The following is a 24,652-nucleotide window of genomic DNA, read 5'->3' as shown; positions in this document are numbered from 1 at the left end:
AATGACCTTACAGTCCAGTATGGTCCACTGCCCAATCCATTTGAACTAGGTGTCAGTCAGCTCCAGCCTGGCTTGTAGGTCCCAATGCAGCTGAGCTTTATCATGGACAGGGGCAAAGCTTCCTCCGCTCTAGTGTCCTCCTTCTCCTCCTGCTCCAGTCCTGCAGTATCTATCACATTGCCTTGCTGCCTGCTCAATGTCTACAAGGCACAGCATGCCAGACTGATGCGGCACACTCTTCCTGGACTCTATTGGAAACTGTCCTCCTCAGACTAGCCCTAGCAGCAGAACTACATGTTCAGCAACCCCATTGTCTGCTCCACTATACCCTGGTTGCAGCATGGCTACCAACTTGGTGATACCCAGCTGTGTGACCAAAGCCTTATTGAAAAGGGTGTGTCCATTGTGCTCCAACCCCTTTCACACCCCAGACTAACATCCATCATTCCACTTGCCATTGCATTCAGTAGACTATAACGTCGTATTTACATGATCTACAGGCAGTGCCCCTCATTCCACTGCTCCTTGGAAGTTCTACAATTGATGGGACGGCTTTCTCCAGCGTTCGCCTCTTTCAAAGCCATTGCTGCTAAGGCCAGCCTCACTGAGATGACAGTATTCTTCTCCAAGTGCCAACGACCTGGTCTTTGACGGATATTTGATGCTCAGCACGTTCAAATGCCATGCCTTGCAAGCGTGTGATGAAATGCTTGTGAATTGAATTTAGCTCGAGTTTGTAAATGTCTGCTTCATGTTTGTGATGTTTGACTTCCCAGCATCCAGCAAATGAGAATCGCACACTTTTGCCCATCTGGATTCTGTCTGATCGCCAGGTACAACACCCCCAATGATTCTGTGTCTCCTTTTACGTCCTATTGCCCCATCCATTTCCAACCATCCCCTTATTCAGACCCCTACTTTGAATTTTGCCTCCAACTGTTCTCTGTGCCCTTGATCCCTGACAATAAACTTTAATTGATGCCCACTCTGGTCTTCTACATTCTGCCATGAAATTCACTTCCACAGTGGCCTACAATGTCTCGGAAGCTGGTCCACATACCAGCCCCACCCTACACTTTGAATTTCCTCCATCACTGCCCTGTTCCCACCTCCACAGTTGTCAATGACATTGGAGCGTCTCCCACCAATATCTGGAGCTCCATGCTATGTAAAATAGAATCCCTACAATGGGAGCAGGCCATTCAGCTCATCAAATCCACACAGACACACCAAAGAGCATCCCCCCCAGACCCAGACCCTACCCTACCCTTGTAGCCCTGCATTCCTCACTTAATTCACTTAGTCTGCACATTCCTACACATTACGAGCAATTTAGCATGGCTAATCCACCTAATCTGCACATCTCTGGACTGTGGGAGGAAACTGGAGGACCTGGAGGAAATCCACGCAGACACAGGAAGAATGTGCAAACTCCTCACAGACATTTGCCCGAGGGTGGAGGTGAACCTGGGTCCCTGGAGTTGTGAGGCAGCAGAGCTAACCACTGAGCCACTGTGCTGCCCCAAAAAATATGGAAAAGTGTACATTGCCACTGCAATTCCAATTCCTTGGGGATTTTGGGTTGGATTAGGGCGTGCGGTTGTCTCATTTGTCTGTACGACCAGTGTGAATCAGATTGGTACAAACAACATGGGGACTGTTCCCAGTTTCAGCAGATTCATGCTGGGCCCCATTGCCCCACTCTGTGGCAGAGGTTGTAGTGTTGTGGGTCTGCCATGTCTTCAGGCAGAGAACAGCAGAAGTCCTCAGTCCAGCAGTGCCCTCTTGTTGCAGTCAGTCAATCAGAAGACAGTATCACATTACAGTACCCGCAGGTTTATTTTATTTCGGCTCAGACGATACAGTTTCTGACAATTACAAACAAATTTACACTGAATTTCAGACTCCCACCACCAGACTGGAGGAATGTGGAGTGTTCCATCAGATCCCATTTCCTACACCCGCACCGGCACTGACCTTTGTTGCTTGTTTCTTTTCCCATGGCACCTTCATCATCCATTTACATTCCCTGGGTGCTCTTTCCCAAGAGCCTGACAACAAACAGTAACATCTTCGGAATTCAGCCACTTGTAGCTCAGCAAGTGGTTATGGGACCATCTTGAGCACAGGCTGGGGGATACACCCAGATACAGCACCAGCCACGGGGAGAGGGACACTGAGAAGCTAGTAAATGAATTAACATTGATGTCATTCCAAATTACCTAAGTTTGGAACAAAGGGCACAGAATGTAGACATCTAGCCTTGGGAATGGAGAGGCCAAAACAGTCCTCAAACAAGAATGCCTTTGACATTGCAATCAGAGGGTGTCGCTGGACACAACTTGAAGAGATTGAGTAAGGCGAACATGTTTTGACTGAACATGACCAAAACAGAATCTTGGATTGCTACCTCAGAGAACTCCATTTGCTGGGACTATCCCATAATCCTGGGGGGCAGGTAGGGAATAATTGTTTGGAAGGCACAGCAAAAGAATTGAGAATCTGGGATCAAAATATAACAAAGAAAACCAGAAGAGACAAAACTCTTTCGCTTCTGGAATCATTCAGGGAATGGAGTACAATCTGAATGATGGGATGGGGAATGGGCTTTGCTGAAATGGGCACTGGTTCTTGTCCATCTCTGGGTGCCCTATTAACAGCAACAGTGGGACTGACTATGCCTATGTCAGGGAACTTATCAGAGTAAATCACCTTGGCTGGGAGGCGTCAGACTGGGAAACGTTGACAGGCTTTCTCCACCTGGAAGTCACTGAGGAGCCAGTTCTGTCATTAAACAATCCAACACAGCATGGATTCCAGTTACTTAGAGACATTGGATTCAAATTTACAAACGGACTTACATTCAGGTTTCTTGGTCACTCCCCAAGAAACACAACTGCTCCCAAAGCCACCAATAAAACATGTCCATTAGCAAATGAAAATGGAGGATAAAAGAGGTCATGGCAACCTGAATCACATGATCAGGAAGCTCTCTTCCATTGGATGAGAATCAATTTAGGATCCCAGTGGTTAGGAGAGAAAATAAATAAAAGAAATTATTTCAATCAAAACACGGTTTAAACTTCCTTCTTGGGAAGTAGCTCATCATTTAGTGAAGCTGTCTGGCCAATATAAAGTGGCTATCAGGTATGCATCATTCCAGAATTAACCAATTATATTGCAACATCTTAAAAAGCTTTCCAACTGTGCTCATCCAATTTTCCATTTGTTAAAATGTGACCCCTATTTTCTGGGCTCATCTTTGTCATTATCAGGGCATATACTTCACACAAACAATGTCAAATGTTAAAGGAAACTCAACTCAAAGGAGGACCTTGCTGTGGCCATTTCATGATTATGGCAATTTGGCTGCCACCATGTCAGGTATGCAGGACCAAGACCTTTCCTCTGATTATCTCCAATAGTAAATTGTCCCCAAACAACTCTCATTGCAATAACACACCTGTTCTGCTTGTAGGAAAAGTCTCTTAGAGGCTGAGCACAATGTGGACTGAAAGAAATAGCAGCAAGCCCATTAGCTTCCACAACAACAGGGCTGAGGTTTGCAGTCACTACATTAGGATGACCATGCTTTCTAATTCAAGTCAAAGCCGAACACCCAGCTACACCATCCAACCCAGACAGAAAGAAATGGTAAAATCAGTGAATGACATTTACTGGTCTGACATGTCTGATATCCAGATATCCTTCAAATTGGAGTTCCAGTACAACCTGCCATTCATTTCCAAACATTACAGGGTCTCACCCCTTCAGAAGATGGTGGAACACACTCCATTCATTTATCTCTCAACCCTAGTGATATATACATTTTTGTTTCTGGCCCATTTTCTCTTCTGTCTGGATTGTGGTAGGTGGTGGATGCTGGATGGTACAATGTGACGACAACTCAGGCAAACTCTGTAGAGCTTCAAGCCCCTCAGGGAATTCACTATTTCTACTGATCAAAAGTATGAGGTTGACACCTTCTCCCTTCAGAACTTATTAATCATTTGGATATTTATTTGGGGATTGTGAAGTGGGAATTCTTCTGGAAATTGCCTGGAAAGCTGGAACATTACGGCTACCCAAGACTAAACAAAAGACTAGTCTTTTGAAAAGTTTGATGTGCGACAAGGGTGTCACAGTGGTTAGCACTGCTGCCTCACCGTGCCAGGGACCCAGGATTGATTCCAGCTTTGCGTGACTGTGTGAAGTTTGCACGTTCTCCCAGTCAGTGTGGGTTTCCTCCAATAATCCAAAAATGTGCAGGTTAGCTGCATCGGCCAAGCTACTCTGTAGTGCCCAGCCATAGTAAATGTAGGATTATAAGGATTTGGTGGGATTCCCTTTGGTGGGTAGGTGCAGATTTGATGGGCCAAATAGCCTCTAAAGTCACTGTACAGATTCCAACTTTCCCATTTTCCTGTCAGTATTTCAGATTAGTCTCATTCACAGCACTGTGACCATGACAGGGTCTGACCTACACTAGATTTGTGGCGTAACTCTGTCAAAATGAATCTCACAAAGCCAAATTTGGTTGTTTTTTCACATCGACAAATTTAAATGAAGAACAAGAATTTTATGGTCATAAAACAAGAAAAAAATTTGCTGTTTTTTTTAGGTGGCTATGTCATTAAATAAATCAGGGCTTGTTTCTGATTGTCTCGGTGCATCTTGTGACACGGGAGGGTCAAGAAATTTCCAGCTAAGTCGTGATCGTCCATGAAGTGGAGTTCCTTCAGCGGCAGGAGTCGGGGGCGATGTGTTTGTCACAGGGATCTGACTCAGATGTTTCTTGCCATCCAGTTAACAGGTTTTTGTTGTTAGCATTGCAAGTGCAGCTACCCCCACCCCCACCACCTTCTGAAGGGCAGACAGGGACAGGTGAACAAGTGCTGGTTATGTCATGCACATCCCCATAAACAAACCGCGATTTGGGAAAAATAAATTCTCCAGACGCTTGGAGTGGGATCAAGTACGAAGAAATCGACAACATCTTCAGACAGACAGTACAGCAATCTGAGCCACGAAACAGCGAGGAAAAAAAATATCAAATGCTCCACACAATGGTGAAAGAATGGTCTTGAGGTGAAGTGCTACCGGCGGACTCCACTTCGCTTTAGGGTTTAAAAGCCCAGTTGTATCTCGGTAACGGTAAAGATTACGAAGAAGCGAACTCAAGCAGAAACTGGGAATAGGCTTCGGTGTAATTCTGGGGCCGTGAGCAGCGTCCCAGGGTGGTGGATTCAAACACTGCCATGCACTATTAGCAGATGCATAGTTTAAACTGGTGAAGGAAGAACAGACCTCGGAGCTGGGTAAGCGGTAACAAACCGTCTGCACCAAAGATCTCCTGGATGGCGGGACGGGGTATAGGGAGGGCGACCAAAGCCGTTTTGTATTTCCACACAGGCCGCATGCAGATCTCTTGCAAGGCCGTCTGGGGGTGGGGTAGGGTCAGGCCGCGATGATATTTGCAGAGAGACATTTGTGCTACTTTCATAGGTGCAGAAAACCATCAGGTAACCACAATGACACTGGACCGACAGGTTAACGAGCATCTAAAGAGACAGCATCCACCCTCCCCTCACTGTTTAAAACAGGATTTTAAAAAAATTGAGTCACACTTCCATTCACCAAAGTGTCTATGTCATGGGGTGGAATAGAAGGGGCTAAGGCCTCATGTCCCGTATTTTATTTCAACATTTTCAGAATTGGTTTGCTGTCAACATCAAATGCTAATTGTTTCTAAAAATAAAGTGGACAATTACAAAGGACTGGATGCAGTTCTTAAAGGGATAGTGTAGTCTGCTTCTTGTGGAGACTGGGATGTGGGCTCCACCGACCCGTTGGAAATGCTGGGGGTGGGGTAGCTACTTTCCTATGGCAGACCTCCAAGGTTTCCTTTAAGAATTTTCAAGTTTGGGTGCAGAATACCAGATTGGAATGTTCAGAGACACTGCTCCCATGTCCAATGATTGTGATGCAGTGGCAGTGCCCCTATCTATGAATTAGGAGGCCTGGTTTCAAGTCCCACCTGCTCCAGTGGTGTGTAACAACATTTCTGATTAGAAAATATCAAAAGGTTGCAGGTAGCAGGAAACATCTTTACTTGCCTAAATTGGATTCTGTGGACACAAATGAGTCTGCGAGCAGGATATTAAGCAGGGAGGGTTAGGGGGTGGGTGCAAGGCGCATCCTTCAGAAACAACACAGTTTGGAGCTGGAGGAACACAGCAGGCCAGGCAGCATCAGAGGAGTCAGGAAATTAACATTCCAGGACGGGACCTTTCATCAGAATCTTTCCTCAGCCCTCCTGCTTCAGCTTTGCCAAAATATTAGCTGAAAGTCTCAAGTCTATCCCTTTGTGTTTTATTGGCTTTCAGTGAATGCAAAGGTACAAAAAAAAGGCCTTGATTTTCAGACTGCATTCCCAATGAAGAGGATAGTTCAAAGCACACACATACAAAACCCCAAATACGAGAGAGGACAGATTACTGGGAAAGAGGCTGCCTCTTTATTATAAACAACCACAGTTGTCTCCTGATAAACCACTTACCTGAGGCCAAACCTTGGTAAGCCAAATGTATTACCTCAATTCCAACCCCTTGAGATAAACAATAAATTGTGATTTATACACTACACAACCCGGCAGAAATTGAGGCATGTTTTAACAAGGACTGGAGCCTTGATAAAACAGCAAGGGCTGAGTAACCTCTGGCACCTGAGAGACTCCATCTGACAATTCCAGCACAGTTTGTGTTGGGTAAATCCCATCCAAAATGTGCTGGAGATCTCTGTTCACAAGCCAGAGGCACAATCTTAGACTAGGAGTCAGTTGACTCCTTGTCCATGTTCTTCTACCCCAATAAATTAATAGTTTACAAGTTAAAGCTCTCTGGTTGGAAAAGATTTTTGGGGTTGGTTGCAGTTTTATCAGGATTCAACTGTGTATTTCAAGCTCGGTCTTTGTTTGTGCCCATGTTTATCACAATTACAGAGAAAGACTCAAAACATTAAAAAATACCACTGACAACTACAAAGATTAAAAACTGAATACACCCCATTTACCCTTTGGACAGGCATTAATACAAACACACATTTAAAAACATACACTTCTCACAACTGGAACAATTCATTACACTGAAAAATTGTAAAATAAATTAAAATGTACACAAAGATATTGAACCTTGTGGTTTCCTATCACAGCACAGGGGACTTGCCCCTCTAGGACCTTTCAGATGCTGCAATGGAGATGGAATGGGGAATCTGGCAGTGCGTGTGGGATGGGTGAATGGTTTGCTTTTCTTCAGCCACTCTCCAGCATCTTGTTGGCATGCTTGTTGGCTTCATCAATACGAGCTTTGTTCATATCCCCCTGGATAAGCACAATATATAGAAATTAGAGGTGTGCACATGTGCCCAATGCTTCAATAAAATCTTCTGTCCTTATTCTCTCAAATTCTACCATTCACCCCTCTTCAGTTCACCTTCAAAGCTATTCTTTGGCCAGTTCCTCAAACACTTTTATTAATCTTTGCTCCATATCTAAATTTCACACCACTCCTCTTGTAAAACATCTTGGTGGTGCTATTTATGGCTTATTATTTCTGCTGGTTATAGTTTCAATGCAAAATTAGTCTGGAGGACGATGCATTAGCCCCACATGCCTTTCCAAGGTAGATTGACATGAAGTAATATGAGGTATACATTAGGAAGGAAGGTTCACATGAACCTGGCATTTCTTTGCCAGTTAATTGACATCAGTGGAGAAGATGTCTGACATTTCAAAATTGGGCACCTAGTGATACAACAAGTGTAATGGGTAAACTGTCGCTTAGGTTTTTAAATCAGCTCCCAAGAAATGCAAAGAGCCCATAATAATCCAGGTTGAGACTTTGAGGCTGTAGTGAGAGACTGCTGTATTGTCAGAGCTGCCATTTTTCATACAGAACAGGGAAATCCTCATCAACATTTATTCATCAAACTAACATTAATAGAGCATCAATAAATCTGATACATTATATCATTGTAACCTCATTTTGGGGTCTGGCTGTGCACAAATTGTGTTTCTGAAAATACAACATGTCAAATGTACTTGGTTGCAATAGTTGCCCATCGAAATGCTGAATTTGGTCAGCTGTTTCCAATCCCAATTCATCAATATTAAGTACAGGCACTGGAGCTTGTTCCAAAGATGCGCTTCTAACCTAGTAATAGTCCAACATGGTCATTGTTTGGTGGATGCACCTAAAAATACTTGGTCACTAAATGTTATTTGGAACACTTCGGTTGCGTTACTAAAATGCCTCATCCTGTTCCACCACCTGAAACAAAACGCTCCTCAACTGCACTATTCTTACCTTGGTCACAATCCGGTCAATCTGGGCATTCTGGGAACTGATCTCATTGCCCATGTCGAGAGCCATGTGTCGCAGGTTGCCAATGATACTTCCCACCTGATCCAGGTTTTCCTCCATCTCATTTTCCCGTGCGTCCTCGGTAACTCTGGAATCAGACAGGTTGCCTGAGGTGAGATGTTAAAATCAGCTGGGCGCCTCTCTTGTTTAGTTTGACAGCAATGCACCAAACTTAAAAACTGACAGAACCTCTTGCATTAATAAGTGGGGACTGGCAACTCCCAGAAATCTCCAGTGAGGTCAAGTCAGACTTTTCAATTACCTTTTACAAGAAATTTAAAACCAGTCAAGTGACAGTTTGATTTAACCAATTGAGTTCAGGATGCACTTCTGAATCCTAAATAGAGATGTCAGAGGGGGGAAATGAGCTGAAATGAGACCATTTAGAGAGGTGACTGGCATTGTGCTAAAACTGTATGTTTAATCTGGAGAATATGATTATATGAGACAGGGAGGGAATATCTGAGCTACTGTATCCAATTAGCTTTAATTACTACACTTCTGATTGGCTGGAATTCTCAGATAGCCTATCCTGAGCTTGCTTTTCCTATGATTGGCTGCGAGTTGGTCTCTGCAGCATCCTCATTCACTATCCCAAGTGAGGCTTGAGTCTAATTTAAGTTTTCCTTCTCTGTCCTACCTTACCCTGTGGTTTGGTCTGAATATTGAGTAGTGACTTAACTTGAGGGTTTGGCAATATGCTCACTTTCAAACCTGCTGTGTATTTAACTCCCTTCAAAAGCATCTTCCAAAACTATGAGCACTTGCATCTAGAAGGACAAGGGCAGCAGATAAATGGGAATAGCACTACCTCCAAATTCCCCTCCAATCACTCAACATCCTGCCATGGAAGTATATTGCTGTTCCTTCAGTGTCACTGGGTCAAAATTCTGGAATTCCCTCCCTAACAGCGTTGTCCCTACATTGCAAGGACTGGAGCATTTCAAGTCACTTACCACCTTCTGAGGCAATTAGGGATGAATAACACCCACATCCCACGACTGAAAATTGACCCTATCCACTTTTATATTTCTCCTACTTTCATGCAATTTTCCACTTCCTTTGACCAATTACAAACTTATTTTTAATGATTTAATGCGTCTGACTATAATTTTACTGAGATGATCCACAACACCATTTTAATCAGGGTGTCTCCGAATCTGTCAGTCCACACTTAAATTCATTTGAGTCATAGACCACAGAAACAGACACTTCGGTCCAACCAATTTGAGCCTCACATAACCCAAACTAATCTATTCCCACCTGTCTGCTCCTGACCAATATCCCTCCATATCTTTCCTAAACATGTACTTATTGAAGAGTCTTTTTAAATGTTGTAATTGTGCCCAAATAGTCTGATGAGCTCAGTGCGCTCACTGAGAAAGCTGCTATTGGGTTCTCCATTTCTGTCCACTTCTAGCCTATCTTCACAGGCCAATATACTCTTTGGGATTCGGATTGCTCCATGTGTTTCATGTATGGCCTCATTGGCACCCCATTAGTAGGGCCTGAACCACTTTTTCATTGCATAAACCTTGATGCCAAAATAGGGCCCATCAAAATTTCCTTGTGAATAATAATGGCTGCTTTGATCAGATGACATGCCACAATGCATGGTGCTAACTCATCAAGATATCTCAAACATTTGAGCAAAAGGTAACCGCTCCACACTGTGACCATGCAGTGATAAGCATGAGTGGCGATCCCCACTAAAATGGAACTGCAGTGAAGCCTACAAGACATTCTGTTTACCATATTGATGAGTAATGTGAGAAGTTAATGTGGAATTAAGAATCTACTGATCACCATGAAATCATTGCCGATTGTTGGAAAAATCCGACTGGTTCACTAATGCCCTTCAGAGAAGGAAATCTGGCACCCTCATCTGGTCTGGCCTACATGTGACTCCAAACCCACAGCAATGTGGTTGACTCTCAACTGCTCTCTGAAATGGCCTAACAAGCCACAAAGTCTCAAAGACATGAAACCGACCAATCACCTGAATTTGACCCAGGCGCCTGAAAAGACAACGATAGCAACAGCCCTGTCGACTCTGCAAAGTCCTCCTCACCAACATCTGGGGGTTAGTGCCAGAATTGGGAGGGCTGTCTCACAGTCTAGTTAAGCAATAGCCTGACACAATCATACACACAGAATCAAACCTTACAGACAATGTCCCAGACACCACTATCACCGTCCCTGGATATGTCCTGTCCCACCAGCAGGACAGACCCAGCAGAGATGGTGGCTCAGTGGTGCACAGTCAGGAGGGAGTTGCTCTAGGAGTCCTCAACATTGACTACGCACCCCATGATGTGTCATGGCTTCAGGTTGAACATGGACAAGGAAATCTTCTGCTGTTTACCACATTTCTGTCCCCTTGTTGATGACTCAGTACTCCTCAATGTTGAACAATACTTAAAGGAAGCACTGAGGATGGCAAGGGCACAAAATGTGCTCTGGGTGGGGGATTTAGATATCCACCACCAAGAGTGTTTTGACAGCAGTGTTACTGATCGAGCTGCTCGGGTCCTAAAGGACATGGCTGCTACACTGGGTCTGCCGCAGGTTGTAAGGGAACCAACAAGAGGAAAAAAATGTATTAATCCTTACTAATCTGCCAGCTGCAGGTGCATCAATCCAGGACAATATTGGTAAGAGTGACCATCATACAGTCCTTGTGGAAATAAAGTGCCATCTTCATACTGAGAATAACTTCCATCATGTTGTGTGGCACTATCACTGTGCTAAATGGGACAGATTTTGCACAGATCTAGCAATTCAAGACTGGGCATCCATGAGGTGTTGCAGGCCATCAACACCAGCAAAATCTGTAACCTCATGGCCCGGCGTATGCCCCACTCAACCATTACCATCAAGCGAGGGGATCAAAGATAACAAAGTGTGGGGCTGGATGAACACAGCAGGCCAAGCAGCATCTTAGGTTCTGCTCCTGAGATGCTGCTTGGCCTGCTGTGTTCATCCAGCCCCACACTTTGTTATCTTGGATTCTCCAGCATCTGCAGGTCCCATTATCTCTGAAGCCAGGGGATCAACCCTGGTTCAATGGAGAGTGCAAGAGGGCATGCCAGGAGCAGCACCAGGCATACCTGAAGTTGAGGTATCAACCTGCTGAAGCTACCACACAGGACTACTTGCACACCAAACAGCAAAAGCAGCAAGTGATAGACACAGCTAAGCGATCCCACAACCAACTGATCAGATCTAAGCTCTGCACTCCTGCCACATCCAGTGGTGAATGGTGGTGGACAATTAAACAACTCACTGGAGGAGGAGGCTCCACAAATATCCCCAACCTCGATGATGGAAGAGCCCAGCACATCAGTGCAAAAGATAAGGCTTAAGCCTTCATAGCAATCTTTAGCCAGAAGTGCTGAATGGATTATCCATCTCAGCCTCCTCCAGTGGTCGCCAGCATTACAGGTACCAGTCTTCAGCCCATTCAATTCACCCCACGTGATATCAAGAAATGGTTGGAAACACCAGATACTGCAAAGGCTATAGAGCCTGACAACATTCTGGCAATGGTACTGAAAACTTATGCTCCAGAGCTTGCTGCTCCCCTATCCAAGCTGTTCCAGTGCAGTTACAACAGAGGTAACTATTTGACAATGTGGAAAACTTCCCAAGTATATCATGTACACAACAGAAAAGGACAATTACGGCTGCATCAGTCTATTCCCAGTCATCAGTAAAGTGATGGAAGATGTTTTGAACAGCACTACAAAGCAGCTTAGAAATAACCTGCTCAGTGATGCCCAGTTGGGTTTTGCCAGGGCTACTCAGCTCCTGACCTCATTACAGCCTTGGTTCAAAGATGGAAAAAAGAGCTCAATTCCAGAGGTTCAAATGCAACAAGATCGGGACAATATCCGAGGTTGGGCTGACAAGAGACAAGTGACATTCGCACCACACAAATGCCAGGCTATGACCATCACCAATAAGAGACAATCTAACCGCCACCCCTTGACAGTGTTACCATCACTGAATCACCCGCTATCAACATCCTGGGGAGTTATCGTTGAACAGCAACTCAATTGAACTCACCACATAAACACAGTGGCTACAAGACCAGGTCAGAAGCTAGGAATACTGCAGCAAGTTGCCCATCTCCTGACTCCTCAAAGCCTGTCCACCATCTACAAGGCACAAGTCAGGAGTGTAATGGAATACTCCCCATTTGCCTGGATGGCTGCAGCCCCAACAACACTCAGGAAGCTCAACACCATCCAGGACAAAGCAGGCAACTTGATTGGCACTACATCCCCAAGCATCCACTCTCTCCACCACCGACCCTCAGTCGCAGCAGTGTGTATTGTCTACAAGGTGCACTGCAGAAATTCCCCAAAGATCCTCAAACAGCACCTTTCAAATCCACGACCACTTCCACTTAGAAGGATAAGAGCAGCAGACATATGGGAACACCACCACCTCCAATTTCCCTTCCAAGCCACTCATCATCCTGACTTGGAAATATATCGCCATTCCTTCACTGTCACTGGGTCAAACTCCTGGAATTCCATCCCTCATAGCATTGTGGGTCAACCTACAGCAGGACTGCAGCAATTAAAGAAGGCAGCTCAACAGCACCTTCTCAAAGGCAGCCAGGGATTGGCAAGAAATGCTGGCCGGCCAGTGATGCCCACATCCCACAAATGAATAAAGAAAGAAAATGAATTTCAGTGCCTGTGTAATCCTGGGTATGTAAGTTGTATGGTCCAGTAATTGGTGGATTGTATCAAAAACCCAGTCCGTTCAGTTGTTTGCAGTAAGAAGCGTACTTACTGACTGTACTCAACCAGTCCACGTCTGCAAAATGTAGAACATGTCTGATGCTAGAAGTGATCATCTGATTGGAAGGCACTTAATGAACTATCCTGATTATGCTAAGATTAACCCATTTTGTGAACACAACTGATAATCTTGAATTGTTTGATCAAGATTATCAGTTGTGTTCACAAAATGGCTTGTTTGCAATTGCTAAAAGCTGCATATATTCACACACAGGGACCAGTCATCTGCAGGTGTAAGTATATTGTCCAGCTTTTTAAGTAACCTAATGCAACAACAGTTCTCTGGAATATTCACTTTGACAATACCTCAACCAATCTGAATCATCATCTTGTGGATGCACCGCTTTTCTCATGCAATGTAAATTGTTCTGCCCTTTGAAATGTGCTTTTTTTAAATTCTGTCTTGATGAGTGCTTTGATGGAAAGCTTCAACGTGTCTCTTAACTCAACAATACTTGATCCATCTGGGCTGAATTTAAAGTCCAATTCCGGTCTGATTTCACGCGGTTCATCAAATTTAGTTCTATGGCCACATGCCAGTCTAACAGGAATTAATGTCATGAAGAGACACATTTCTACCCTCCCCTCCGATTATGGAACTCTTTACCTTCGGATGTATCCACCGCTCATTGCCATCTGTTCCCGATCATCCATCACTCGGGCAGGTTGGCTGGCCACCACACCATCCTGGTTATTCCCCCACACCTTCTTGTAGGCTCCTCCTGCCTCAAAGCTCTTTAACCTTAGAAGCAGAAAATGTACATGGAATTCTCAAATCTCTATGGTTTAGAGCCAGCATCTTTCTAATTATACTCCATAACTATACCTTACAAACAGATCAGCAAGCAATGCATTGCATCCAATATAGACATGAAATAATTCTGAACCATTTCTACGAGAATGTCTTAATCATGCACATACTCCAAGAGCTTTTGCTTTTTTTTCACATTCTAGGCACAGGTGTGCTGTGAATATAAAAAGGATAGTATTTTTCCTCAAGGGTATATATTAGTTAGAATTACTCACTGGCAAATTGCCAAATGGTGATCAACATCTTTGCAAATTAATTTCATTTGAAAATATTCTGAAAGTGAAACTTTTCAAAGTGTAAGAGCAGAAAGAAATTGGATTGACTTTTGTCTTCCATCGGACATCCCTGTGTACCTGGTGTGTGACAAAACTATTCTCATGCCAAGACACAGAAGCCAGATGACAAATTGTCAGGTCCTATAATTGTCAATGTGATGACCAGGCAATCCGTTTTTGTGACAATGGTTGAGGTTTTATGTGCACCTGAGAGGGCCTCAGTTTAATGTCACACCGAAACGTCAGTAAAAAAAACTGGGAGTGAGAAGAGAAGAAACTTCTTTACTCACAGTTGTTATGCTCCCCTGACAGTGTCACATTCCTGTGGTACTGGCCTGGAAATGTCAACCTAAATATACTGGAGTCTCCAAAGCTGGGGCTGGAACCCACATTACTCTAAGTTCTGCCACTACCCTTCTCCCCACACCCTCAGAGACAAAATGAATTTGTAAAACTCCCCAAGGCTCCAACTGGTACAAGGCAGGAACCTCAGATTCAATGCTCACTTTATTCTCACGTACACTTTTACACGAAAAATAGAGTGAAAAGTTTTATTAGTCATCCCACCATGACACCTATATCTACCACTGAAACCAGGTAAAAGGAAAAAAATTTACAAGAAGTAAAACTAATACAAAGTTCATTATAATTCAGCTAGTGGCTGTTGGGCTTAAGGAATGATGGAATGACCTGAGGGCACAGCCAGGATGAGACCACTGTGCCAGGCCACTAGACAAGGGGGCCGGGAGCCTCCAGGAAGAAGACCACCATGCTGGGCCAAGACCACCATTCCTGGTCAAGACTGCCTGTTGGGCCACTGGGGTACCTGCAAGCTGAAGACAAAGACCTTCACACAGGGACGAGACCTCCACACTGAGAGACTGCCAGACAGGGAGACTGCCACACCAGGACAAAACCATCACAGGGAGATCTTCCCGCTGGGCAGAGAGCTCCACTTCTCCTCCTTCAGGTGCCTGGGCCTCGCTGAGGACCTGGAGCCTCGGTCTAACCTGTGCATCGCTGCTGGAGAAGAGAGCCTGAGGGCTGCAGCGTCTGACTTAATCCGGCGTTGCTGCTGCTACACCAGAGCCCTCCTCCTTCATTCACCACTCTCCAGGCTTCAAGGTAAAGCAAACAGAGGAAAAAAGAAGAAAAGAGCAAAAGTAAAGAGAAGGAAAAGCCGACAGGAACGGATGAGCCCCGGGCTCAGTCCCCCTACTCTGCTGTCATCTTTGTAAGTTATACTCATTGGTTACTCTCAGCCAGCTAGAATTAAGGCTTGGTATTAAGGCAAGGATCAGTGCTAGGTCCGCTGGTTTTTGTCATTTACGTAAATGATTTGGATGTGAACATAGGAGGTATGGTTAGTAAGTTTGCAGATGACACCAAAACTGGAGGTGCAGTAGACAGCTATGAAGATTACCTCAGAGTACAATGGGGTCTTGTTCAGATGGGCCAATGGACTGAGGAGTGGCAGATGGAGCTTAATTTAAATAAATGTGAGGTGCTGCATTTTGGAAAGGCAAATCAGGGCAGGGCTTGTACACTTAAAGGTAAAGACCTGGAGAATGTTACTGAACAAAGAGACCTTGGAGTACAGGTTCATAGTTCCTTGAAAGAGGAGTCACAGATAGATCTGATAATGAGGAAGGCGTTTGGTATGCTTCCCTTTATTAGTCCATGCATTGAGTGTGGTGGTGGGAGATCATGTTGCGGTTGTCCACTAGGCCATTATTGGAATACTGCGAGCAATTCAACTAGGTCATATTGATCCTCTTCACCTTCTTCAGATCCGTTGATATCTTTAATATTGTCAGAAGCTATTGATCTCTGCCCTGAACACTCTCAATGACAAAGCCTCCACGATCCTGTGGGGTAGAGAATTCCAGTAATTCTGCCGTAGGAAGGATGTTGTGAAACTTGAAAAGGTTCAGAAGATTTACAAGGATGTTGCCAAGGTAGCAACATTTCAGTTATAGGGAGATGCTGAATAGGCTATTTTCCCTGGAGTGTCAGAAGCTGAGGGGTAACTTTACAGAGGCTTATAAAATCATGAGGAGCATGGATAGGGAAAATAGACAAGGAGTTTTTCCCAGGATCGGGGGAGTCCAAATCTAGAGGGCATTAGTTTAAGGTGACAGGGGAAAGATTTAAAAGGGACCTAAGGGGCAAATTCCTCACACAGAGGGTGGTGCGTGTATGGAATGAGCTGTTAGGTGATGTGGTGGAGGCTGGTACAATTACAACATTTAAAAGGCATCTGGATGATTATGAATAGGAAGGTTTAGACCGATATGGGCCAAATGCTGGCAAATGGGACTGGATTTATTTTGGATATCTGGTCGGCATGGACAAGCAGACTGAAGGGTCTGTTTCTGTGCTGTATATCTCAATGACTTTATTGCACAAACTCCCTTAATGACCCTGGCCTGGGGAGTGGGGAAGAAGTCACTTACACTTAAAAACACAATTCCTTCCCAGAATCTGCAGACATTGTCTACATAGCTCCTGGCAGGTGAATAACCCCCCAACACTAACTATCTGTGTTCATACATGGGCAAGAAGCTAAAACCCCAGTGAGCAAAGGGATGTCATACACATTACTAGTAAAAGATTAGCAAAGGATAGAGTGAGGCCCATAAAGAACAAGCAGGGTAAGCTGCTCACTGAAGCAAAGGGTATGGCACAGATACTAAAACACAGGAGTGAGGGAGCCACTCCTTAAGGTGACTGGGGAGCGAGCCGTGATGGTCATGGGAGCAGTTCTCCTCCACTTCGTCCACAAGGAGTCTGAAGTTGGACTGAAGTTTGAGAAATGACCCAAGCCTCTTCTGGCCAGTCATGATGTCATTGTTGCTCGCTGCAAACTGGGTGGGTAAAATCATGGGTGGATTTCGGGAGAGAATTTCAAAGCTCAGGGCCTAGGGTGGTACGGTCATCAAAGTGAAGTGATTAAAACTAAGAAGTTAGAATTGGAGGAGAGGAGACACCTCAGTGATTTAAGGGTAACAGTGTCCTGAGACTCTGGAGTGTTTCATCTGGTGATGCAGCAGTTGTCGACTTTCTGTCTTGAAGAGGGAGTTGGACCAGTCCCAGATGGGATGGAGATTGCTTTATCACAAGCTAAGTGGCTAATGGCTTCTGGACTGGTTTCAATCAGGGAAATGTTTCTGGTTTTTTTTGGTAGTTTTAATGGCTTTTGAATGGGGCATTGCCAGTAGCATTTGGAAAGTCCAGTCACGATGCTGCTGCTGTTATGAGCGTGCAGTAGGATTAATGGAGAGGTCACCTTTACCTGTCGGTGTGCCTTTTAAATATGTTAACAAAGTTGACCCTCCCAAATCTGAGTTCAAACAAGACCACTGGCAAATTCAAAGGATCAATTTAGATGGCAGTGCCCATCCTGGCACTGGCCACCATCTTTGAGGCAGTGTACCTCAAAACAGCTTCTCTCAGTGATAAAGCAGTACCAAGCCTTCCAAGAAATCTACTATCTGTATTCTGGATGGATAAGGCCTGGGGTAGGAGCTAGGCATAAATCTCTATCCTGTGTCGGAGACTTGCAGAGACCCTGCTAATGCTCATTGTAAATGCTACTCCTCTGCATTCCATCCAAAGTTCATTCTTATCTACTGAGTGAGGTAATGGAAATTGGGAAGAATTTCATAAGGGTCTTCTAAACTACTTCCCAAGATATTAACAACAACTCCCTCCCCACTTCACAGTTTGACAGACATTCCGCAACATGACAGAAAGTATCTCTTGATCATTTGATCACCTTCTGAAGGGTAGCAGGAGGGTGGCCATTCAGTCGTCATGCATGCCAACGCTCTCAAACCATGCGGAAAAACCATTTGCTCTTCATGGAACCTCCAGCTGAAGAGCTAGGCTACAGGTACATACAGAAATAACACATCCGGTTCATTGCTGGGGCTAGTTGTAGGCAACAAAACCCATGTGCCTTTGTGTAAACATTCAATGTTTCAGCTGCATCTAGACTTCCACCCAGTACCCAATGAGTTCCAATCCTCCAGACCTCCCCTGGGATCTCCAACAATTGAAGATTAAACACCAGGTCACTGCTGTTAGCAACATTGTGAGAAAAGGTCCTAGCAGTCTGAGATTTCTAAACAAAACTTGGAATAGTTTAATTTAAGAACTAAATATTGGAGACCGGGAGACAAACTAACTTTCAAGGTGAATCCAGATGGATGATGAAAACTCTGTTTGGATTCCAATGAGCTGTGGAAATCTATCTCCCGTCCTTTAATCTCTCAGACCTCTCTCCCCTGTCTATCTGCCCTTCAATTGCTATATTTATCAACTCACCTCTCTCCCTTATCTCCCCTATGTTTCTCACCATCCTTCTTCCTTCCACCTATTTCTGTCATGTCTCTCCCACACCTCTCCCCACCCAACATTCTATCGCCATCTCCCCACCTCATCCCTCTTACCACCTCTCCACATCCCTTACTCCAACTCCGGGGAAATCTAATTGGGTGACATATTCCTGGTGGGCATATGTGACTACAGCTTGACATTAACGTTCATAAAGACTTCGACTGAAATTTAGTTTCTCAGCAGTTGTAACCATCGAGATTTGGCAGAGTGGAACTACATGTTGGTAAGTTATTATCTCAATACTGCAGTATTGTTACAAATCAATGTTTCAGAAATGCAAAGATGTCATATAAATAGCCCCAGCAACGATCATTTTGCAGAAATGAGCCTGGAATGACACAGGAGAGAGATGACCATATCTTGAGAAAAGCAGAGAGAAAAAGAATCAGACTGTAAGGGAGGGAGACACTGAGGAATTTCAAATTTCAGTTCTGAAAGTATTGTAATAAATAGGTCAGGGAAACAAGAAACTACTAAATATCTCCTCACAAGAGGAAAAAGTGAGAAAACCGAAAACCAAATGCTTTCAAGGCACCATATTTGGCTCAGTTTGTAGAAAGACAAGCCAAATCACTTCTAGAAACGCTGTTACCTTCATCTCATCCCAGCTGGAGAGTGCTGGTTGTTTATTTTTTATCTTTAGTCATCATTACTTGATGCAATTGTGGAAATACAATGTTCTGATAGAATTCACCATGGAGTCTGCCCAGACAATGTACGTGGTGAAAACTGTGACACAATGGCAACATCAAAAATGATGTGAGCCACATGTTTCCTTTTAAACTCTCCAAAATTTTTTTGATGATAAATCCTCATGAGTTTACAGCAAATGAAGATGCGGAGGGAGCCAATGGAGGATGGGCCCATTCAAGTTTATGTTGTTGATGTCCACAGCCATCACCACTGATCAATGTTTGAGATTGTGGTCAATACTGATGTGAGTACTTTTTAAAATTAATTCATAGGATATGGGAACCACTGACAAGGGTAGCATTTATTGCCCATTCCTAGTTGTCTATGAACTGAGTGGATTGCTCGTCCATTTCAGAGGGCAGTTAAGACTCAACCATATTGTTGTGGGTCTGAAGTCACATGTAAACCAGACTGGGTAAAAACAGCAGATTTCCTTCTGTAAAGCACATTAGTGAACCAGATTGGTTTTAAGAAGAATCAACATGTATTACATTAGATTTTGTTTTTAAATTCGAATTTTTCCGTGGTAAGATTTGAATCTTTGATCCTGAATATTAGGGACTCTGGATTATTAGTCTCATGACATTACCATCATGCCACAGCCTCCAAAAATCAATATTTTGTTTGCTGTAATGGTACCATCAATAAAGATGAAGTCTCAGCTAGCCAGGGTGTGTATTTCACTGCAAAACCTGCCCCTCCATTCCTTTGCCAATGGAGTAAATATTTGTGCACAGTTTAACTGTGTGGGTGATGGTATCACTGGACTAGCAATCTAGTACCCTTGGCTAATGTTCTGGGGACTTGGGCTTGAATCTTCCCACCCACCCAAGAGGCAAATGGTGAAATTTGAATTGAATGAAAATCTGGAATGAATTGCCTAATTGTAACCATCTTTATCAAAATCCACCTAGTTCACTAACTTGCTGTCTTTACTCTGCCTGGCCCGCAAGGGACTCCACAGTCACAGTGATGTGACTGACTCTTGACCTAGTAAGCCTCAAAGTTTAAGGGCAATTAGGATTGGGCACTAAACACTGGCCTTGCCACTCATGCCATCATCCCATCAGTGAGTAAAGCAAAGTTTGGACAGTCCAGAGATTCAGCACTCCAATTCAACTTAATGATAGTAAACTTGGTGTCAACCTCTCCCGTTGTTTGCCAGACATTTGGAACACTTACCACTCAGGGCTGAGATGTTGAGCACCAAACCCAGTCTAGCCTACCAGAGGTTAATGTGAAACTAGAAAATTCCCATAAATTTAGGAAGTGATCAACAGTTAAAAGCCAACATCCACCAGCCATAACAAGAGGACGTCAAATCAAAACCAACACTAAAGACATAGCTTCGCCGCAGTGATTTCACACAATAGTAGGAAATTTTTTATAGAACATTGCAAGTTTACGTTTTAGATGAACAGAAGGAAGATTTGACACCCTGCATAACTCCACTCAGTTTCTTCCTGAAAATGAATGGAATTAGAAGAAATTCTTGTGTTTCTGTAAATATTGCCTAAATTCAGGCCGATTTAGTGAAAACCTTTGAGTTCTGTCCTTACCTCTGTGAATCTGTCCACTGTTACTCACTGCTGTGACATTTCCTTTCTCTATCCTTCATGGGTCTTACAATGGATTCTTGTTAAATCAAGAGTGACCCTGTACCTTGAGTCAAGGAGCATGGGTGTCTTGACTCTGGTCAAAATCCTAGGCACACAACTCTCGTCAACTGGACATAACATCACTGGGTTAGTAATCCAGACGGTTCTGAAGAAGGGTCATTAGATCCAAAATGTTAATTCTGCTTTCTGTCCACAGATGCTGCCAGTCCTGCTGAGTTTCTCCAGCAATTTCTGTTTTTGTTTGTAATCCAGAGGCCCAGTCTAATGCTGCGAGATGTGGGTCCAGATTCCATCATGGCTGATGGTGAAATTTAAATTCGATAATTAAATAATTAGATTCTGGAACTGAAAGTTAGTCTTGATAATGGTACCGATGTCAACTATCACTGATAGTTACAAAAATCCATCAGATTCACTAACAGAGAAGGAATTTTGCCATTCTTACCAGGTCTGGCTTACATGTGACTCCAGATTTATTGGGTTGACTCTTACTTGCTCCCGGAAATGGTCTTGCAAAACACTCAGTGCAGAGGTAATTACAGATTGGCAATAAATGCTGGCTTTGGAAGAATATTGAAACAAAAACTATAATGGAGAGGGGACTATGCTTCTGTTTCTGAGCTAACTTCAAAACCAAATGTCAGATCTGAATCACTAGTTCATGAGTTCTGTTTGATGCTATCCAGTTGATAAGGCAAATCTAGTTGACAGCACCACAAGCAGGTGGTGTGTCTGTTTACACCCAGCATTATAACACGATCATTTCAGCTAACCTCAGAATTATCATTGCAGTTATCATTGTAGTTTTTAAACTTCAAATCCAACAGATGTGCGACACAAGCCAATCAAATGATTCAATCGTGTATTCTGAGCAGAGGGATGGAAGTTGGAATGGTGATGTGGGAGGCGGAGGAGGAGAGAATTAATGTGTTGTTGCTGAGGTCTCACGAATAGAGAATATTTTACTGTGAATCACAGTGTTTGGAACATTTGTCTCTGTGGAGACAATCTCTGCGACGAGCCAATCAGAACATTATCAATATAATACAGTTAGTGGGAACATTCAAGCTGACGTCTTTCCAAATTTCTAATAGATTGAGTTGAGCTTCTTGGAACCAGGGAGTGAGTGTCTCGGGGAATGAGAAAGCCAAAAAGCTGCAGGGATTATTCTGATGTCTACTCTACAACAGATGAATCATGAGGCTGTCAGTGGCTATATGGAACCGTGTTATTTCTGAGCAAGCAGGTTTCAGGCAGGCATGCAGGCAGGCAGAGGGGCCTCTGGGGCCGACAGTTGACACCTACTTATTGCAGGGGCAGGAACAAAGGCCGCAGCATTTGCCCAGATCCGAGAGATTTTTTTCTGCTTCTTTCATGTCCTTATTGATTTGATCCATTCCCTCTTCAATCCTCTCCAGTTGCTCTGAATGAGGAAGACAGTTAGTTTCTACAGACACTGACAACAAATGAGCACGGGATCAGCGAAGCCCCCAGACTGATTGGGGTTGGGCGAAGGTAATGGCAAAGTGAGGTACGGGCACTTTGGGAAACTTCAGGCTGTTGGATGTTGATGTTCCCGACTGGCACCCGGACCACACTTTACAGCAGACCCTTTCAGTGTGGGATTCTCACATCCCTCTGAAGAATTACATACTTGTTGAATGAAGGAAAAGAGAGAAATGGACAGACAGAAAAACAGTACCAACATGGACACCAGGTATTTGTCATAGTCCCCTGACTCAATGGGACCAGTGGAGGTCCAGAAAGTGCCTTTGAATGCCAATACCTACTTGGCGCAGGGGCAGACGCAAAGGCCACAGCACTTTGCCATGTCTGATAAATTTTTCTCTGCCTCCTTCATGTCTTGGTTGATCTGGTCCATGCCCTCCTCAACACGATCAAGTTGTTCTAGTCAGAACAGAAGCAAAGGAGTTGAGTGTCAGGAAGAGAAATATCTGGGACAAACAGCACTCAGAATGACTTGGGACATTTGTTACAGGCCTGGTAAAACTGATTGAAGTCATCATAAGCAGTTACCTTCAGATCTGTAAAATTGTGAATGAGATACTAAAGTGTTATTTACAAAACAATGTCATATCATAATTAGGATAAGGTTCATTTGTTCCCATGTACTTATCTACTTACTCTGTTTTCTACGGTAACTCCTTGGGTACACGTTCAAAGACCAGCTGCAAGTAGAAACTTGCTCCCAGATGTTGTCATACAGCTCCAGAGACAGTCCATCATAAAACAGGATCAATGGGCTGTGGAATGGCCAGACCTTCTCATTCCCCCCAACCCGGAAGATCTGGTGACTTAAAACCAACCTGGAATCATGTCAGGCAGGGAGGCACGCAGGCTCATACTTGCTGATGATGCCCTCAATTACCCAATCCCAACTGTGTTGTCAGAGGCTATACTGAACAGGAAGCTGTTGTATCCCTGCAGTATGGGGTTTGTGTGTGTGTGTTTGTGTGCGTGTGCGTGCGCGCGCGCGCATGCAAGTGTGTGTGTTTGTGCGTCTGTGCAAGCGATGTGTGTTTGTGCTTCTGTGCATGCGAATGTGTGTTTTTGTGCGAGTGTGCGCATGTGTGTGTACGTATGAGTGTTTCTATTTGCACATGTGTGTGACTGTGTGTGCGTGTTTGTGCACGTGTGTGAGTGTGTGTTTGTGCGTCTGTGCATGCTAGTGTGTGTGTTTGTGCAGGTGTGTGCATGTGTGTGTCTGTGTGTGTGTGTAGGCAAGTGCGTGTGTTGGGCGGGGCAGGTGGAAGAAGGCCGTCACACACTTGCCAGGAAGTATGATGTTATGCTGCTGACTTGATTGGGGAATGTCATGTGAACCTGCATTCACTAACACCAAGACAATAATCATGGATCTAAAGGAATCTGCAAAGCAGTAAGGAGATGCAACAATACTGGGTGTGACTGATTACGAGGAATTTGACCAGACATTTTAGAAAAAAAGCTATTACAATGAAACTTGAAATATGATTTTCATTGCAGTCACAACCCACATAATATATACAGCATGATATATAGAGCACAAAATATGGAGCACATTATATTTAGAGTATGATGCATACAGTGTACTGCATAGAATATGGACCTAGAGTGCAACGTACAGAGCATTATATACACAGCAGATTCCTGCAGTAAAAGAAATCATCTGAGTGTTCATTGGGACAATGCATCTCATGATAACCCTTAACCAGCAGTTCTAATGAGCATTGGATCTGAACTGGCACATTAACTATCTCCTTCACATACTAAGTGACTTGCTTCAGAACTCATCTGAAATTTACAGAACTTATGGCTTTCATTTTCACCTTGAACTTTGTTCATTCAACTGTCTTGTGGATATAATAGCCACCCATCAACTGTGACCCTGCCCCAGGTAGCTGACTGGTAGGAAATCTGTTCTAAAAGTATTCTAACTAACAGCAATGAAGACCAATAAGTCTGGAACTTTTGCTGGACTCAAATGGTTCATGGCAGGTGAATTAACTTCATTAATGCACAAACCTCCTGCTGTTAATTTCCATCAAAATCAACAAAAAATCTATCCAGAGTCTGCTGAACATCAAGTGAAACATGTAGCTACAGTGTTCAATGAATG

At 43.9% G+C, this 24,652-nt stretch overlaps 1 protein-coding gene across 2 annotated transcripts in view; it reads right to left on the bottom strand.

Annotated features, from left to right (window-relative positions):
* Positions 1-1,815: 1,815 nt before the first annotated feature.
* The window catches only part of LOC125447728 (synaptosomal-associated protein 25-like), an 84,510-nt gene continuing 61,673 nt past the window's right edge, over positions 1,816-24,652 (bottom strand). Inside the window, exons 5-8 of one of the 2 annotated variants that reach the window (XM_048522370.2) lie at positions 22,824-22,941; positions 13,842-13,976; positions 8,364-8,508; positions 1,816-7,378 (exon numbers count right to left, since the gene is read on the bottom strand). In XM_048522370.2, coding sequence (XP_048378327.1) covers positions 7,310-7,378; positions 8,364-8,508; positions 13,842-13,976; positions 22,824-22,941 — 467 coding nt within the window. In that variant the 3' untranslated portion in view covers positions 1,816-7,309. Of the gene's footprint in view, positions 7,379-8,363; positions 8,509-13,841; positions 13,977-22,338; positions 22,457-22,823; positions 22,942-24,652 lie in introns of both variants that reach the window. The other variant, XM_048522369.2, reaches the window with a different exon arrangement.

Source organism: Stegostoma tigrinum, chromosome 39 (genome assembly GCF_030684315.1).
Source record: "Stegostoma tigrinum isolate sSteTig4 chromosome 39, sSteTig4.hap1, whole genome shotgun sequence".
In the NCBI taxonomy this organism is placed as follows: domain Eukaryota; kingdom Metazoa; phylum Chordata; class Chondrichthyes; order Orectolobiformes; family Stegostomatidae; genus Stegostoma; species Stegostoma tigrinum.
The sequence above is the reverse complement of the archived record's forward strand: the minus strand, read 5'-3'. Positions and strand labels throughout refer to the sequence as shown.